The sequence below is a fragment of the Gopherus flavomarginatus genome, chromosome 1 (assembly GCF_025201925.1).
Source record: "Gopherus flavomarginatus isolate rGopFla2 chromosome 1, rGopFla2.mat.asm, whole genome shotgun sequence".
Classification (NCBI taxonomy): domain Eukaryota; kingdom Metazoa; phylum Chordata; order Testudines; family Testudinidae; genus Gopherus; species Gopherus flavomarginatus.
In genome coordinates this window covers 178,849,893-178,869,886 of record NC_066617.1, presented here as the reverse complement: position 1 = coordinate 178,869,886, position 19,994 = coordinate 178,849,893, and the positions used below count along the sequence as shown (strand labels likewise).

The following is a 19,994-nucleotide window of genomic DNA, read 5'->3' as shown; positions in this document are numbered from 1 at the left end:
CTAACTCGTAACTGAGTAACTTGCTTTAACTTTCTCCAAACCCTACAGAGTTGCCAAGTCTGCCCTCCCTCCCTTGATTAACGCTGAACTCTGGCATATAGCAGCCCGTGACCTGCAACCTGGGGAGTGACCCCCTAAAGCCTCTGAATGTCGCTGCTTAAAAGCTACTGCAAAATGAGGGCAAATTGCAATCTTATCCTATTTCTTTTGGTTACAAGGGGTCATCTCGATTAGTCTGAATATCCAAAGGCACCCTCCCTCCAATCCATGCATGAAACGTCCACAACTGCCTTTCCCCGCTCTCTTGGTGTCAGGACTACACTGAAACTCCAGGGCCAGACAGGTCCCTGAAGGCATCTTTCAGCTGAGTGCTGCGCACACACTACTCAGCCTTTTAAAAAAAAAAAAAAAAGACCAAAAAAGAAAATTCTCCAAATATTTAATTTTCTTCTTTATTATTTGACAATCTTGTATCCCCCAGGCTGTCCAGAAGCTGCATCCTTGATCCCTTCCACCTTTACTTTGAATGTAGTTCCTCCACCCCCATGGGAAAGAGAAGCTTTGACAGGTCACGATGCGCTGCTATAAGCTGGGGGAGGCGGTTTCTTTGTTTTGTTTTGTTCTTTTAAAATTTCCAGCCAAAACCAAAGATTTCCTAATGATTGTATAAACTCAAAACAAACAAACAAACCAAAGACAAAGGGGTGTCTTCAGCAATCCCATCTGTGAGGCCAGCCCTGGTAGAGGAGGAAGGGGTTCCTAGCGGACTGCTAAAGTGAAATGCCTGGCTTCCCATGGCCTGACACTGTGACTCTTCCACAGCAAAGTTGACTCAACCTGAGCCAGGCAATTTCCATCCCACCCTTTGCTAATGTGTTGTGGAGGAAACTTGCTCTTTAAGCTCACAGAAACCCAGGGTGCAGCCACTGGGGAAAGTGGGTTGGGAGAGCAGATGAGTTGCTGCAGCCAATGGGACTCCACAGATTGGTTGAGAAGCTGAAGACATTGGTGCATGATTGGCTGCTCTGATAGGTGCTTTAACCCTTTGGGGGCTGGGTGATGATGATTAATACACGCTGAGGTGCACTTCTGAGCTTTTCTCCCCTTCCTCTCCCCCCCCGCTGCGTAACTGCTTGGAAGAGGCTGTCCTGTTGTGAGAAATCTCTTGAAAGAAGAAAAAGCTTTTCATTTCTCCTCTAGTTTCTTTTTTTCTATATTTTTATTATTTTTGCAGCACCACTGTGCAACTATGCATTGTATTTCTCAATCTTTTATGCTAGGTAGATGCCTGTGACTTTTTAACTTTTGGGGGGGATTGCAAATGAAGGAACTTTATACATGGATCTTTTTAATCTCAGTTGACTGGGGGGTGTTTGGTTCTAGGGTCATACAAGCTCTATCCCAAAGCAAAATCCAAATGTTAATAATATTAGCCTGATGCAGATACCAAAGATAATTTCTTTCCTGCAGAACCTTAGACTTGTGTATTAAGTACGATTACCCAGCACTTGCATTAGTCTAACCTCAGTAATTCCAAAGCTTAGATGTATATTTTGGTATATTTCTGGGATATTAAAAGAATTGTCGTTTAAATTCTTGTTTGTTTCAGTGTAATGCTCTTAAAGTCATAGCATGGAGATAACTGAACTGTCCTATTCTTAGTAGTTTGAAATAATAGTATTTTTGTATGTTTTGGGTGTGTCTATGTATGTATTAACATAACAGTTTTCACTGCCTAGGTGTTCATAATTAAAAAGTTCTAAAGTGTACATAATATTCCATAATGAACTTCCACCAGACTGTCAATTTAGATTGCATTTTCACTGATTGCCATTCCCAGCTGAGATTCCTTATTTCTTTTTTAAGGAGACAGCATCCTTAATTTTTCTAAAGATCTGAATTTATTTTTTACATAACTGGGTCAAAGGGTGTTTTTCCCCCCCCTCGGCGGTGGGAGTGGCCTGAGATTTATTTAAGAAAAATCTTGGAAGCATGTTAGTTTGAAAATATCAGTTTCTCTTTGAGTGAAAAGTTGGAATTTGAGAAAAAAAACGTTTCTGCTGAAGCTGGCCAACAGTTTTTAATGAAGCAATGAGTTGTGAATAGCGTGGGGGGAGGATCCTTTTATGCGTCTCTTCAGCCAAAGATAAATTTGCAGTCTGTGTATTAACCCTTTTTCTCACCTCTCCTCCTATACTATCACTTGTATACCTGGGGTCAGCTGAACACTTGAAGTCAGGGACCTTAATGCGATACTTGTACCCAGATGAAATACATTCTTATCTGGTCTTGAGACTGAAATGTGAAAGACCCCTATGATTTTGAAACTAATTGATATCTTTTTCTTCACGGGGGGATAAAAGGGATGCTGTTTCTTTAAAGATGCCTTTTATTTTTTTTCCCCAGTGGCTGCCTGCAGGTGGCTGTAGGCATTGAGAGATTGTGTAGATTACAGTGAATCAGGATGAAATGGTAGATTTTGTGTAGATGCATTTGTCTGCTGTAATTTTTTATATATATTAAACTTACTGTAACTGTACAGTTCATTTCTGTTGTAAACATCATTAAACCATTTTCCAAGTGTTTTAACATGTATGTACTTGTTTGTGGTTTTTAAATATGTCAATAGTTGGAGGGCAAAAATCTCCTAAGTTCTGTTCCTCAGGTCCATCAAGCTGGTCCTGAGAGATGTTCCCTCTTGCTATTTGTCAGTTGTGCCAAACAGATTGCAGGTGATCATCTCTCATCGAGAAGCTTTTGCTCTGCCACCATTGCATTGTCCACTCTTCTTTTCTAAAAGAGAAGCAGCAGCCTGGGTTGTCATCTTGGGACTGTGGACAAAGGTTCTTGAATGTAAAGACTGAATTTGGAAAATAGGAAAGGATGCAATTACTACGTGCGTAACACCAGAGCCAGCCCCTCCCCAAAAAGCCAGTTTGTTAGTCTTCAAACCACCTTGCATGTTCGATGCCTTGTGAGTCCTGGAAGAAATACTAGAGGGAACTTCTGAGAGCCAACATCCTCCCACAGCTAGAGACAGCATAAAGGGAAACTTTCTTGTTAACTCCCCCAGGTTAGTGGTTGTCTTATTCCCTAGCACCTATGAGATTTTTTTAATATGAAACTCTAGGCTTTACTGCCCTATAGCTGTTAGGTCCTAGCTTAGTTGTGTTGTATAAAACAATTTCTTTTTGGCAGTTGTAGACTCAATGTCTTCTAATTTCAGTGACTGGCAGCTTGGTCTTGTATTATGAAAGTATGAGTGTTGGATTGACCTTCTCTGTTTGTTATTTTAGCGGACACTCTAGCATATCCTCTTTACTGCATCTTTCCATGCCTCTAATCATTTTGTCTCACAACAGGAATAGTAAGTCCACAAATTTATATTTGAGAGGGCCCCCAATGCCATGTTAAGGGGCTTGCCTACTGCCAATATTTGTATTGATTTTAGAAACTATATAGTTCAGGTGGTACAAAAAAATGTGGTAGAACCACCAACCCCCCACTGCAGATGCATTTATATCACTCTAAAAAGGTGCTTATATTGGTATAGCTCATTTCAGTAAGTTCACCTGTTTCTAAACCAATATCATTATTAAAGCAGTGCAAAAAAGTTACCTACATACAGACCAGGCCTGAAGATTTCAGCAATACGTGGATGGCAGCCTTCCAGCACATACTAACCTTGTTCAGCCTGGCTTAGTTTGACGTGACAATTGTGACTGTTGAGGTGGGTGCAGGCAGCTTTTGAGGTGGGAGAGCAACAGCAGGACTCTCACACAGCTCAGTTAATCACATTTACACATCCATGGCTTTCCCATCCATTTTATTACCTCATCAAAAACCATCTGAATTGCTGAGCCACCATCACCTTTGCGTTGAATCTGTACTCCTCATCTTTAAAATTATCCTACAAGGTATTTAAAAATTCTTACATTTCTTTCGGCTTTTGTACATTTTCCTCAGCAAAATACTCATCACTTGCTGGCATTGTTTTATATAACAGGAACATACTTTGGTGCTGTATTTTAAGTGGGGAAGGAATATCCCTTAAAAATTGTGTGGCTTGAGCAATAGTGAGGGAAGAGAGAGCTCAAGTTTTGGATTGTTGATTAAAAAACTTCCCTTTAATTAAATTCCAACTTTCCCAGTGTTCTCAAGCATAATTTATGTGCTGCACCACTCCTGTTTTCACCATGGAACCTGGCTGGTAAAGGTGTCCCAGCTTTCATATATTTCCATTAGCATTTCTGGCTGCTGTCCATGTGCTGCAAGAGCTGGTCACACGGGAATGTTATTTTCTTGATTGCTTGTTGCAGCCTAGCACTGAATCCTCCTCACACTGTCACGGTAGAGCCTGCTTTTCGCATTTGTCTTTCACTCCAGGAACGTGTCATCATTTACAGTAAGAACAGCTCTCCACAGCTAAAACCAACTTAGAACTAAAGCTAAATTTATAGCAGTAAAATATTGGCGCTAGACTGCCATAGTTATGCTGATGCAGATTAGCCTTCCTGTAGGTAATACTGGGTGTAGCTATAGCACCTTCCTTTTGAGGACCTTAGAAGTGCTTTAGCCATAATTAAACGTCAACCACCTGTGAGGTGGGTAGATGGGGCGTAGTTTTGGGGTTGTTTTAAATAGCTAGAAAAACTGGCTCAGTGAGGAGGAGGAGGAAGAAGAGAATCCAACATCCTAATCTCCTGCCCAACACTTGCTGGTATGAAACAGCCATTATCATTAGGAATAGTTTTACAGATATGTACATTTAGAAGCTAAAGCTTGAGATTGTATAGTTTTGAAGGGGGGAAGGGAGGAGGGGAACTAAATCCAGATTTGTCCTACTTGGTGCAATGAACCACGCATGTGTAATTTGCAGTCCTGAAAAAATGGGTGTTGACTGATTGGCCTTTTTTGGATTGATGATTGTTTCCCTTCTCTCCTCGCCCAAAGCATCTGGACTTCTCAGTCTTGCCCATCCATTGCATGAATGCCACTTAGTGAGGGGGCAATGGCTGCATCTGGAGGGCATCATATGTGTCCTTGGTTGCAGAGCTGAGTCCCTGAAAGAAGGAAGAAAGAGAGGGTAAGGTGGATGAGGTAGACCTTGGACCAATCACCTGCCTTTAGTCTTGCCTGAAATGGGAAGCGGGTGTTCAGCCGGCTAATCTGTTCTGTAGCAGTGATGAGAGGCACTTGTTCAAATCACTACTTCCCTTGAAGATGAAAGGTCAATGATTGTCAGTTACCCTGAAGGTAAGATGCATGCTGAATATGGATTAATGAAAAACATTGCTATAGCAACTCCTCCTGAAAGCTCACACAGTGCTTTACACTACTAGCAGCAGCAGCACTTTCACTCACATAGTGGCTGTGTCTGAACAGTGGGCAAATGTGTCAGCTAGGTAGAGCTACACACCACAATAACCTATATCCAACTGAAAGTGCATTCTGCCTGCCTAAATTTCCCTCTGCACTGACCCAAGTAAGAATTTGGGAAGGACATCTGAGTTTAACACCACCTCCTGCCACCAGCCTGGTGCATTTAGTATGGCAGCAGCACTGCAGCTGGAAGAGTACACATCAATCCCTTTCTCCCCAGTTCAGTCCACCTCAACCCCTCTGATTTTCTATTCCACTACAATGTATGGTCTTTGGCATCACTCAGTTTATTTACTTTTTGTCCCAGCATCCTTTGCACTGATTGCAACAGTATACTAAAGTGATGAACAACCAGCACACAAGATTCTGGGGTACTTGAGGCCCAAAGGCTCCATCTACAGCTAACTGAGCAACAAGCTGCTGGAGACTCCCGCAGGCTGTGGATATTGGCTAAAAGCAAGATGCTCTGTGCCACTTTAAAAGGTAGGTTTCCTAGCTCATTGGCTGATACTGAACATTCTTAGGTTTACCTGATCCTCCATCCAGTCCTACCTTTCTGTGAGTCTATAGTCTCACAAGGGCCTAGTTGAAACCGGCCTTGAATAAAATCATTGGTTAGAGCTGACCTGCCAATGACAATTCAGGTTCATAGCAACTTTTCAGGTAGGTATGGGTCTGGGTAAGTTATGTTTACCTGGCATGTGGAAGACCCAGGTTCAAGTCTTTGTTCTGCCTGATTGAGATCAGAGGGTTTTTTCTTACCCCAGTTCATTGCAAATCAGGCCGAGTAGAGACTTTTTAACCTGGGTGTCCCATATCCCAAGCTAGTAACCCAACGACCCAGCTGTAGCATGAATTAATATCCATTCCATTTAGCAAAAATGTTCTGTTTTGTTCTACTACTGGGGAATCTGAAGCGATCTAGCCTGCAACTGAGGCCTTTGTGGAGAAAGCTTCTCGGGGAGATCCCACTCAGTCCTCAGCTACAAGTATGACCACCATGACAAAGTTGCTCACCGGAAGTTAAGTGTAAGAGAGAAGGAAAAAAAGCTCTCTCTTTCCCCCTTGTTCCCCCACCTTGATTCTCCATGAGGAACTTTCCTAGAGAATATAAGATCATCTGAGCTTCAGTGCCTTAAATACATCTGCCAAGCTCCTCCAAGAGCCCAAATAAACTTCAGTACTGAAGTAGGGCATCTGGGATAGAATCCGGGGGCGGGGTCAAGCCTACATTTTGGTTCAGTTCTGTTCTGTCAAGCCACCAAAAACAAAAAGTTTGGTTACTGTTAAAACTGATTCACATCAAATTTCAGTCTTGGTGAAAGTAAGAGTTAAATGGTCAAAATAAAAAAAAAGCTTCAATTAAGTTTTATTTTTCAACTTTAACATGAGTTTTCAGAGTGTTTTCTGTTAAACTTTTTTATGAACACTTTGTTTTAGTTCCCTCAGATCACATCTTTGACCATTTGCTCTTTCCTATATAAGACCTCTGCAGTGAAAGGATAAGTGAGTTTAGGACATGGGCCCTGCCTCAGGGGGAGCATCTGAAGGAATGCATTGCCCCAGATGATGGAGAGAGATTACCTTTTTCCTTGGGGCTTGAAAAGTTACCAACTCCTGATACCAGGGAGCATTCCACCTCTTCTCTCCCTGCAGGGGAACCTCAGAGGGTACATCTACACAGCAATAAGAGACCCATGGTACAGGGTCTCAGAGCCCAGCCCAATGAGCTTACAGGGGTCAGGTGGTGGGGCTAAAGGTAGCAGTGTAGATGTTTTGGTTCTGAAGCCAGTCTCAAAAAGTCTGGGCTTTAGCCTGAGCCGGCGGACCTGGGCTCTGGGACTCACTGCCATGCCATGGCTTTGTATTGGCACATACAAATATCCAGCAATGCTTCATATATCTCTGGGGCCCCTGCTGCCTCATTTGGTGTACAGGCAGCTTCCAAGCTGCCCCTCTCTCTCCCCATGCTTGTGGACTTGCCTCGTCCTATTCTTCTTATACTAGGGTTTGGTCTACACTAGTAACTTAGGTTGGTTTAAGTGCATCACTGCAGCACAGTTATACTGACCTAACTCATGGTGCCAGGAGGGCTTCTCCCCTCGACATAGCTACTGCCTCTTGGGGAGATGGAGGACCTGTGCCAACCGGAGAAGCTCTCCTGTCAGCATAGGTAGCGTCTTCACTGAAGTGCTACAGCCTTTTTAGTATAAACAAGCCTCAAGCCAGGCCTGTTTATTGTCTCAAATAAGCTCACAATAGCTTAAAATATTGAGCTTAAAAATGCCAAACCTTTATTTTAAACCCCTCACTCAACTTTTTTTCTTTCAGTTCCGGATCAGGTAAAAATACCAGTTTGTCCTGGTGCTGCAGTGCTGGTTTGACTCCCTGCTGCTACTCTACCCTCTCCGCTAGTGGTCAATGTTACATGTGCAAAAGAAAATCCCCTAATGAACATGCCTATTCAATTCTGTAAGATAACAAAACCTGCTTGTTGGCTGGAGCTGGTGGTCACGACCTGCCCTCAACCAGGAGAACTAAGCTTTTGATTTGACCTTTGAGTCGCTGCAGATGCTAGGCAGCCCTTAACCAACAGTTGGTCATATTACATAACAGGTAATTCAGGCAACTTCAAGAACAACCAGCCACATCCTTTCCATGGTACAGCTGACCTATCTGGAGCAGGGGCTATAGAGCAGAGGGAGCAAATGATTCTTCTAGGAAGTCCAGCTTCCAGAGTTTTGGAACCAATGTAGAACAGTTCCCTCTCCTGCTAGAGAATCCAAATAGCAAGGACATTTAAGATGATCTGGGCTACTTTTAACAAAGGGTTACAGAGGGACGGTCTTAACTTTAAAGTAGCAGCAGCACGTCACCTCCGGTCAGATGGACACACTGAAGCTCCATAGCATCATCCATTAGCAAAGGTTAGACACACAGTTAGGAGCTGCAATCAAATCACTGCATTTGATGAGAACATTGCTATGTATGCACTCCCTACCTGGTAGACAGCATCATTCCCTTTGCCTCGCCGCCTCTGGTGCTTTGGGAAGTAAAAGAGAAGCCATGGATTAATAGCCACTACTGCTTTATGTAGTGGAGGTGCTGTGACTTACTGTATTTCAATATATAGTGTTCACAAAAGTGCCTCTTATTTTATAGGCTAGATACAATTAAGAAATAGCCCTCATTTCTCAGGTGGTGACTGCTGCATGCCATGTGGGGGCCAAGTGACTCTGCACTCTATTAAATACGGAGGACAATGCAGCAAGTTTCCTAACCTTCAGCTATTCATCCAGCGTTAATCTTGTGAACAGCTTATGATGCAAAGGAAGCACTCATGGGCCCTTTAGGAAACAACAACAAACAGCCTTCAGTAAAATGACATGCATGTAAATAGCCCCACTGCTGTCTCTCTCTCGGCTTTCAAAAGAAAAACCTGCCTTATGACCTGGATGCCAGTCAATGAAACATTTCCCTTGGAATGGTGTTTTGTCAGATTAACCAGCTGACCACAGTATCATGCAAGATGCAGGTTTCCAAGTGTGACATTTCAAAGGGTGGCTGCAGCAGTCCGTGGGCACTACAATGTATGTACCAAAGGGTGAGTGACAAGGTGCATGCACACCCCCATCTGAGGGGTTAGGTGGATATTATCAGCTGTAGTGCCCACTAATGTTAAAGTTTACACTAAATGCCCTTGTTTTCACAGCTTTCTGAAACAAAATACTCTTAGTGAGGATGAAATTCTCCGATTTGTCTTTTTCTGGGAGTGAATTTTTGTTTGGAACTTTGAGCCCAGGCCCGTACCTGTTTGAGTGACAGATATGGGAAAGGGGTATTTACGTTTTTGAAAACAAGTCTACCTACACAATTTTAGCAAGAACTACCATAAAAATGCTTGAGAGATGAAACTCAGCAAGGGTATGATCCTTACCCAGAACCATGAGCTTCTTTATTTCATTTGAGAGGGGAAACTGGAGCACTTGTAAACAGTGCACCAAGCGTGCACAACAGATTTTTTCCAATATATTCCAAAATTCACTTGATATTAAACATTCAGAACTTTGAAACTACAGAACTGATTTTCTTCAAACTTTCCACTGAACCTTAAATTAAGCTGGGAAGGAAGAAAATTAGTATAATGGTTTTTAAAAATCAGCACATTTACTTTTTTTTTTTTCCTCTGAAGTTATTCTGCAGGCACAGAACTGAATGCCCTGCATAAGGGCAGCGGTGTAACTGTTTGTTTCTAGTATCCATGGGATGCTACCTTCTGTCTAACCTCTAAGGTTGCACTCAAGTCATGAACAGAAAAGTAAAAGTGACATTAATATACCTGTTTTTTATAAAAGCAGCAAAGAATCCTGTGGCACCTTATAGGCTAACAGACGTTTTGGAGCATGAGCTTTCGTGGGTGAATACCCACTTTGTCAGATGCATGTGGTGGAAATTTCCAGGGGCAGGTATATATATATGCAGGCAAGCTAGAGATAATGAGGTTAGTTCAATCAGGGAGGATGAGGCCCTGTTCTAGCAGTTGAGGTGTGAAAACCAAGGGAGGAGAAACTGGTTTTGTAGTTGGCAAGCCATTCACAGTCTTTGTTTAATTCTGAGCTAATGGTGTCAAATTTGCAGATGAACTGAAGCTCAGCAGTTTCTCTCTGAAGAAGTCTGGTCCTGTAGTTTTTTTGCTGCAGGATGGCCACTTTAAGGTCTGCTATAGTGTGGCCAGGGAGGTTGAAGTGTCCTCCTACAGGTTTTTGTATATTGCCATTCCTAATATCTGATTTGTGTCAGTTTATCCTTTTCCGTAGCGACTGTCCAGTTTGGCCAATGTACATAGCAGAGGGGCATTGCTGGCATATGATGGCGTATATTACATTGGTGGACGTGCAGGTGAATGAACCGGTGATGGTGTGGCTGATCTGGTTAGGTCACATTAACACCACCCTATACCGAAAACCTACCGGCCGCTATGCCTACCTTCATGCCTCCAGCTTCCATCCCGGGCACATCACACGATCCATTGTCTACAGCCAAGCACTGAGGTACAATTGCATCTGCTCTAACCCCTCAGACAGAGAGAGACCAACACCTACAAAATCTCCACCAAGCATTCTCAAAACTACAATACCCGCACGAGGAAATAAGGAAACAGATCAGCAGAGCCAGACGTGTACCCAGAAGCCTCCTACTGCAAGACAAACCCAAGAAAGAAACCAACAGGACTCCACTGGCCATCACATACAGTCCCCAGTCCCTCCAACGCATCATCAGGGATCTACAACCCATCCTGGACAATGATCCCACACTTTCACAGGCCTTGGGTGGCAGGCCAGTCCTCGCCCACAGGCAACCTGCCAACCTGAAACATTCTCACCAGTAACTGCACAGCGCACTATAGTAACTCTAGCTCAAGAACCAATCCATGCAACAAACCTCGATGCCAACTCTGCCCACATATCTACACCAGTGACACCATCCCAGGACCTAAACAGATCAGCCACACCATCGCCGGTTCATTCACCTGCACGTCCACCAATGTAATATATGCCAACAACGCCCCTCTGCTATGTACATCAGCCAAACTGGACAGTCGCTACGGAAAAGGATAAACGGACACAAATCAGATATTAGAAATGGCAATATACAAAAACTTGTAGGAGAACACTTCAACCTCCCTGGCCACACTATAGCAGACCTTAAAGTGGCCATCCTGCAGCAAAAAAAACTACAGGACCAGACTTCTTCAGAGAGAAACTGCTGAGCTTCAGTTCATCTGCAAATTTGACACCATCAGCTCAGGATTAAACAAAGACTGTGAATGGCTTGCCAACTACAAAACCAGTTTCTCCTCCCTTGGTTTTCACACCTCAACTGCTAGAACAGGGCCTCATCCTCCCTGATCGAACTAACCTCATTATCTCTATCTTGCCTGCATATATATACCTGCCCCCAGAAATTTCCACTACATGCATCTGACAAAGTGGGTATTCACCCACGAAAGCTCATGCTCCAAAACGTCTGTTAGTCTATAAGGTGCCACAGGATTCTTTGCTGCTTTTACAGATCCAGACTAACAAGGCTACCCCTCTGATACTGTGTTTTGTAGAGTGCTTTTCATCAGTAACTCTCAAAGCACGTCCATATTAATGTATTAGCTGTTTGGAAAGCACTAGTAGACTGCAGCTGCTATGGGAAAGAAGTCAATTCTTGCTTTAGTGGCGTGGTGGTTTGTTTAAATTGGGAATTCACCTTGTGTATGATACTCATGAGGATGTGTGTTGTAGTGGGAACCTCTTATATGGGATGGAAAATCCTTAGCATCATTATACTTGCCCTTGTTGAAAAGAAAGGTACCACTCACCTCTCCCTTCTTCCCAATTTCGCTGTATGCCTCGCCCATCTTGTCCTTCTGCAAAGACTGGCAACCAAATTTAGAGAACAGCGTTAGCAATGTAAGAAGCCACGCTAGCCCCATTGATATCACTGGTCTACAATTTTTGAGAAGTTGTCTGCTTCAGAGATAAAATGTGCTATTTATTATGTATTTTGATGTGCTGAATTCAAATATGACAACTAAAACAACTGATTGGCTACTGTTTCTAAGATATTTAAGTTTTTACATTGTCTATGTATATTGTGTAGATAGTAGAGTTTTAATCATAAACACATGAAAAGACCTAGGTTTACAATTTATGGCTGCTTTACATGATAATATATTTCACCTGTCCTGTTTATGTAACACTTTAAAAATCAGCAAAAGGGTTATATAAATAAAATTTATTATGAAACAAAAGGCAAAAAACTATTATGTACATAGTTTAGTCCTATTCAGTGTCTACTCGGCGCTTCTTGGCTTGTCTCTTGTATTCATTAAATGGAGCATCTCTTGTCACTGTCCAGCAATAGTCTGCAAGCATTGATGGGCTCCATTTGCCCTGATAGCCTGCCAGGAGATTCCACTGCTGTAGTCTGGAGCCCAACAGCTCTGCCTTACTCTTGGGTAGTTCCAAATCCCTGACAAGGTCATTCAGTTCACCTTGTGTTATGAGGTGTGGTTCAGAGGAGGAGGAGGAGGGGAGAAAATGTGGGTCCTGTGACATTGATGGGTCAGGACCAGAAGTTTCATCCTCTTCCTCGTCTGACTCAAGTGAGAATGATTCTGGTGCATCAGGAACCGGCAGTCCTTCTCCGTGGGGTACTGGGTGTATAGCTGATGGAATGTTTGGATATTGCACTGTCCACTTTTTCTTCTTTGAGACACCTTTCCCAACTGGAGGCACCATGCAGAAGTAACAATTGCTGCTATGATCTGTTGGCTCTCTCCAAATCATTGGCACTGCAAAAGGCATAGATTTCCTTTTCCTGTTCAACCACTGGCCAAGATTTGTTGCACAAGTGTTGTAGCATATGTGTGGGGCCCACCTCTTGTCCTGATCTCCAAGTTTGCAGCCAAAAGAAAGGTGATAGGCTTTCTTAACCATAGTGGTTATACTGCGCTTTTGTGATGCAAAAGTTACTTCACCACAAACATAGCAGAAGTTATCTGCACTGTTCACACAAGTACGAGGCATCTCTGTTCACTTTGGCTAAACAGAAATGTGTCCTTTGCAAAATCAAACACTGACAAATAAGAGAGCATGACACTGTATGATTTCTAGAGCTGATATAGGGCAATTTGTTCAGCAGAGTGATCTAAGCTTCCTTATGATTGCATCATCCATGACTTCTAGGAATAACATGATGCAATTCATATCATGTATGACGCAATACCAGCTTCAGATTGCATCATTCATTGTTTTGCCTCAAAAGCAAGTACTGTCCAAACCCAGTCATAGATTTATTCATAGATCCAGTCAAAGATGTATTTTAGTCATTTCTGGTTTAAATTGAGATCCCTTCCCAACTCACTTATCCTCCGCCATTCCCAAGTCAAGGGTCGTATATACTGACCCAATAGCATATCTTGAAAACTAGAGCCAATCAACAATTTTAAGCATCATTTTTGTTCTCAGTGACCCAGAATTAATAAAGTTGGACTACATTTATTTCAGAAGCATTTTGGCTGTAGCGCAGTGTATCTTTAGTCACACTGCAGAGCTGCTCCTTTCCCTCGTTTTCACTTCTAATCCCCACCCCCACAGACAACTCCTAGCCTTAGTTCCATCTAGATGAGGTTGGTTCTTTGAGACCTTCTCCATTCCAGTCTGTCTTAAAGCAGATTCCTGGAAATTCGATAGCTAATCAAATCCTTTTGTATGATATCTGGCTCTGAGTCTTCCAACTCTTCTCTTAAACTTAAAAATGGAGGGTTTAATCCTGTTTCTTATATGTTTTTCCAATCATCATCATCATCTCCTCCATCCTTCTAACTGCAAGCATCCAGTTTAATGCATTCATTTCCACTGTATTCAAGATCTGCTTCTCTCTCTTCCTCAGTGCCCAGAATTTGGAGCCATAAAAACGTGCAGGCCTCGTTACTGTCTTGCAAGATCTTTGTTTTCAATTTGCTAGGCATTCGCCTATTGCAGAGCAGTCAGCTCACTTCTCTCCATTTAATCCATGCCTTTCCTGTTCTGCTTAAGTTCATTGCTGAGCTCACCTTTATCCTCTACTATCAAACCTAGGCCCTTGAACTTCTGTGTCTGTTAGTAATGGCTGCCCTCCAGACTTAGTCTTGGCACTTTCCTGCAAAGTATCAAATCTACAGCCCCTATACTCTGTTTTATTGCAGCTGATTTTCATGCCATTTCTTTCAAGTATGCCCCTCCATCTCTCTGAAATCTTCTTTCATTTCCTCTTTGCTCTCCCCAACAAGCACATCATCAGCTGCAAAAGGCATGCGGCAGGGTGCCACGCTCTGGCTGTTTTCTGAAAGTGTATTAAGTACCTATGTAAATAAAAAAGGGACTTTTTGCCAAGCCGTGGCGTACTCCAGCTCTTACTAGAAACTGTTCAGTTTCTCCACGTGGCCTTCTAACCGTGGTAACAGCGTCCTGATACAGATCCTGGATGAGCCTGGCTAGCCTTCAGCCACCTGTTTCATTCTCATACGCTACCAGATGACTTTTCTTGGACTGTGGTCCTGAAGCATCTCAAGAGCTATTATTACTATGTACAGGGTTTTCCTCTATACCTCAGACCATTTGGTCTTTGCATAGCATATTGCATGGGGCAAGCCAATGAATATGCAGCACGGATGAAATCGAACGGACTATTTATTTTACCAGTACTTCACCAAGGTTCAGTGCACCCCATTTGGAGAGAGAAACTGAACTGAGGGCCAGGCAGAGGGTGGTACTCAGGCTATAGAAGGAGGGAGAAAAAGCAACTCTGCAAGGTCAGAAAAAGAGGAGATCCTCCTGGATGTGCTATGGGAAGGGATTTGCTAACTCAGATGGTGCTGAAAGTCTGTAAGGACAACTGATTGACTCCCAAGTGCAGCTGAAAATTCCCAACACAGGATGAAAACCCAGGGAGAAGTTGAGCAGGACTCCAGTGCTAACTCTCCAGGTCATTACTGTTCTCTACTACCCCCTAGGGTAGGATGTTGTTCCCCTTCACTGTGGTTGTGTTAATGAACCAGTATCCCCAGTAAGATGCTACTAGGGATGCAGTTAATTACAAGGGAAGTTCTGCCAATGCTGCTTCAGAGAGATAAGGCAGGAGGACAGCTGGAAGCAAAAATATTCCATAGACTGGGGCAGTAAGTGCAAGGGGATAGGCTGTATATCTCTGTGCAGTCCCCATCCTCCCCCTATGAAGCAGGTCAGTCCAGCTCATTTTGGGGAAAGGTGACAGCATGGGGAACATATCCAAAACCTGACCCACATCATCAGCACAGAGACATTGGAGAGTGTATATCAAACACTGCCTTTAGCCCCCTGCAGCACCTTAATTTACTCACAGTATAAACTGTGTCCTGAGATGACTTCTTTCTTCTCTGCTGAAAAACAAAGGGGAAGAGCTGAGTAAGCAAAAGTAGTGTCAGCACCCTTTACCTCTGTGCATATGGCTATGTATTAACCATGCCCGTTTTCACAGCTATAGCTATGTACTGACATGTTTCTATGTATCCAGTGTACAGAGTGGATGCATATTACTGCCATCTTTTTCTGCATACTGTTCTCCAGTCTGGTACCTGGACAGATGTGGGTAGAAGAGCTACTGCTGCTTGGAAGGAGGAGTTTTTTTTATGCTTACTGAAACCTAATCCCTCCTCCCTTGATCTGCATAGCTGTCCTACGGCAGGAAAACCCTGAAACACTGAGGCCATGTCTACATCTAAAATTTTGCAGCGCTGGTTGTTACAGCTGTATTAGTACAGCTGTATAGGGCCAGCGCTGCAGAGTGGCCACACTTACAGCAACCAGCGCTGCAAGTGGTGTTAGATGTGGCCACACTGCAGCGCTGTTGGGCGGCTTCAAGGGGGGTTCGGGGAACGCGAGAGCAAACCGGGAAAGGAGACCAGCTTCGCCGCGGTTTGCTCTCGCGTTCCCCGAACCCCCCTGCAAACCGCAGGGAAGGAGACCTGCTTGCTCGGGGAACGCGAGAGCAAACCGCGGCGAAGCTGGTCTCCTTTCCCGGTTTGCTCTCGCGTTCCCCGAACCACCCTGCAAACCGCAGGGAAGGAGACCTTCTTGCTCGGGGTTTGGGGAATGCGAGAGCAAGCCGGGGAAGGAGACCAGCTTGATTACCAGAGGCTTCCTCAGGTATGCTGGGATACCTGCTTATTCCACGGAGGTCAAGAAAAGCGCTGGTAAGTGTCTATACTTGATTACCAGCGCTGGATCACCAGCGCTGGATCCTCTACACCCGAGACAAAACGGGAGTACGGCCAGCGCTGAAAACAGGGAGTTGCAGCGCTGGTGGTGCCCTGCAGATGTGTACACCTCCTAAGTTGCAGCGCTGTAACTCCCTCACCAGCGCTGCAACTTTCTGATGTAGACAAGCCCTGAGCAAGGGGAAGGCGTCCCCTCCCTCTTCCTCTCCAATAGCAGTGAGGTCTCAGCCAGTGCAGTTATTATGACTTGTTACTTCATTGGCACTTGCTAAAGTGTCACACAGATCTTCAGTGAGACACTCAGCCTCTGTATGCCCTGCCCCCACATCCGTTGGGTTTGAGATGGAGTGTGATTTCCTATTCTGGGCTGTTGTGAGCTCCTAAGAAAGGCACAGAGGAGAAGAGTTTACTGTCTGCACATCAAAGACTCCAGCTTTGTGAGGACTCTTCTGTCTCTATCCATGGTTATCCCTTGCCTTGTGAAAGACATGATGAGTGTTAACTACAGGTTGCAACACAAGCAGTTAGCAGGGTGTTTTGACACTCCCCTGCAAGGGGGGTGTTAGGCTAAAGATAGTTGCGGCACAGCTGTTAGGGAGATGATTAAAAAAAAAAAAGCAGCAGTGGAGATATACTAGCAATGCCCTCCTAGAATGGGCACAGGTATGCTGCTAAAAGTGCATGTAGCTTAGGTCAGTTCCCTGAACCAATCAACCAACCAACCTAGAGTGCAGTTTGTGCTGGCCTAGCTCTGCTGGTTTAAAAAACAAAGAATGCATGCACCCCTCAACAACATAGCTATGCCAGGAACAGGTTTCAGGGAGTTAAGTGAAAGACGTCTAGCCTTAAGCCCACTGTGGCTAAGGGCATGAAGGACCCTTGTCTCAAGCAGTTGAGCTGGTGCAGGATTTCCACAACCAAGTCAGTTTATGTTGCCCTTTAAATAAGATGCACTGCCACTAGCCAGCAGTCCTCAATTCTAGCCACACAATGGCAGCGTGCCAGCTGCAAAAGCCTGCTTAAAGGTTAACCTATCACTTGACTCTCCAGTAACTGCTTTAGCATTAAGGCATCTACTCTGGTTGTGGACAAGTCGTGCGGGGCAGCGGAGATGGCATATCAGATGTGCATAGCTAACAGGATAATGGTGCCCTGTACACACTACCCAGGACATCGTGTGAATGGGCACATGCACATCTTTGAGAGAGGTTGAGCACAAAAGGAAAGTTAAACGAGCGCAGGTGAGAGGAAGTTACCTGATTTCTCCCTCCCATTTCAAGGTCAGAGCCTCTCTTTTTAGTTCCCAGAACATCATATTCATCTCTGGTTGTACGAGACAATTTCTGCAATGAAAACAAGGAAAAGTAGTCAGAGATTATGCTAATAAGCAACTTAGATCTTGGCTTAGTTAACACTGGAAGGAAATTCCAGTTCAACAATCCAATTTACTGCACAAGTTATAACTGATAAATAAGCCAAGAAGTAGTTTTAAAGGAAAAAATAATCAACACGAATGATGTAGGGCTGTATGCACCAGCCACCCTGCTTGCTAGTCTATCCACTAGAATTCAGATCTTCCTGCCCCAGGACCCTGCGGCTAGAGCTAAAGGCAAATCACAATTATTTGAAATAGGATTATGGCTTTTAGACTGTCTGCCTCTAGTAGCTGGGGATGTACACTGATACATGGAGCAGATTTGATTCTATTTAACAGAAGATACACTGATGCCATATCTACATCAGCCACAACATTACATAATTTATTTTTTTCCCCTTTAAAAAGTCATGATTTGCATTCAGTATATCCTGTGCCTGAGCTAACTCTTAATTGGGATGGTTTACTTTACAAAGTAGACAAATATGAAATGGCCATGATAGAAGTACCCAAATTAAGGCATGATATAGAAAGAGGATAGATCAGGTGCTTCTATTCTCCCTCTCTCATATCACAAGAATGAGACTTGAAAAGATGGCAAATTCAAAACATACAAAAGAAATACTTTTTCATCCATTCAATGATCAGATGATCCCGTGGCCATCTGATTGAGGTCAAGAACTGGGCAAAATTCAAAGAGACTGTACATTTATATGGATAAGACTATCCAGAGATTAACAGTTAATGCTAAAAAGATTATTGGAATAGATCTAACACTTCCATGCTTTGAATTTTAACTAATCTCTAGCTATCTGGGACTAGGCAAACACTTCAGGAAGAGCAGATTCTCACATCTGCCTATTGTGGAGTTGTTTGCATTGTCCACTTCAGCATCTGATACTGGCCACTATAAAAGACAGGTCTGAGCCAGTCTGGTACTTCCCATGTTCTAGGATACACAGCAAGTCATATGAGTCACCATGTCTCCATTGGTCTAGTCATGAGCCACAGGAGATAAAGTGAGCCCTGTTACTTGAAGAACAAGAATCCCCCCAGTGGTGCTCAGATTCTGCATGTCTGATCCCACCTCATCTTCCATTCAAATCTAAAACCTGGTTGTTACTTCTGGGATCTAGCTCTGATCTTGCCCAGATCCCCCTGCCCTATCCTCCCCTACTCACCCTTGCTGCCTTCTGGGAGGAAGAGCCACAGGCCTCCACCTTTCCTGGGTTCTTTAGAATGGAGCCACCTCAGGGACTATACAAATGTTTTTGGGTGTGCAGTTCCTGTGCGGCACACCCGCAACAGGGAGCAGACATTGCTGCTGCTGCTGCTCCTGGCTGCCCTCAGTAGGGAGAAGAGGGTTAAGTCAATTCCTAGCTCTTACAAAGCACCAAATACCTGGAAGCCAGGTATGGGAAGGGGTTTGTGGATGCCTCATTTAGAAACACAAGAGCAGCGAGTAGGGGCCCTGCCGACACACAGGATGTGGAGGAACAGCGGCCGAGGAAGGGCAAACAAGCAAACATGTTGGAATGAGATTACCACCATTTGGATTCTAATGCAGAATCCAAATTCAGACCCAGCCAGCTGTCAGGGTCAAAAATCCAACCTCCAAATGTTACCTCTGAGGGTATTTGAAGTTAGATCTGGACCCCAGTAGGTCAGTGAATCTCGGTTTACACAAATTCATCCATTTCCTGCAGCTCAAGACAGGATCAATCTCTGACCAGCAGGCTCTTCCACTTACTCTGGTCTCACCAAGCCTGAGAGGTAGGTAAAACATCACTACAAGCATGTTCCGTTTCTAGGTCTAATGCTGAATTCTGGTTAATTAAGCCAGGGTAGGGTGACCCCTCTCTCTCTCTCTCTCTCTCTTCCCCTTCCCAAGAGTTTACTGTACTAGCGCCTTGTCATGGTTGAATGGAAGAAAGTCATGCCACTGTGCTGTGCCATATTGTTCCTATCAGCAAAGAGAGAATCTGACACAGTGTAAGTGTGTAGAATAAAAGCTATATAACTAAATTGATCCCTCAGCATTAGCCAGCCTCTTTACCTGAGAGCAGGTAAAAATTAGTGTAAAGATATTAGTTTATAAACCTTCAACCACCTTCCTTCATTTCTAAAGGTAATATAATAAAATTCTAGTAAACCTAAAATAAACTCCTGTCAGGAGATCAACAGCACGTTGAGACGTTGTGGAGTTACTGAAAAAAAAAACCCAGACACTTATTTGTGAAAATACACAATATTGTACAATAGCTCCACATACTGTACAATCACTATTACAAGTGTAGTGCTCTGGTCCATTACTAGAGTACTCTTTATAAGCATAGAGGTTAGACTTGGTACCTTATAGACCATCTATAATCAACTCCCTTTCCAGCGACCCATTATGCAACATTCAAGCAATAGTTAATAAATAATCTGGGAAGCGTTCGCCTTCAA

The 19,994-nt window shown here is 43.7% G+C and overlaps 1 protein-coding gene across 2 annotated transcripts in view; it reads right to left on the bottom strand.

Annotated features, from left to right (window-relative positions):
- Nucleotides 1-3,809: 3,809 nt before the first annotated feature.
- CD247 (CD247 molecule) overlaps nucleotides 3,810-19,994 on the bottom strand; it is an 83,250-nt gene continuing 67,065 nt past the window's right edge. For both annotated transcript variants that reach the window (XM_050962079.1, XM_050962070.1), the window contains exons 4-8: nucleotides 17,428-17,514; nucleotides 15,296-15,334; nucleotides 11,753-11,809; nucleotides 8,384-8,425; nucleotides 3,810-5,063 (exon numbers count right to left, since the gene is read on the bottom strand). In XM_050962079.1, coding sequence (XP_050818036.1) covers nucleotides 4,998-5,063; nucleotides 8,384-8,425; nucleotides 11,753-11,809; nucleotides 15,296-15,334; nucleotides 17,428-17,514 — 291 coding nt within the window. In that variant the 3' untranslated portion in view covers nucleotides 3,810-4,997. The remainder of the gene's footprint in view (nucleotides 5,064-8,383; nucleotides 8,426-11,752; nucleotides 11,810-15,295; nucleotides 15,335-17,427; nucleotides 17,515-19,994) is intronic.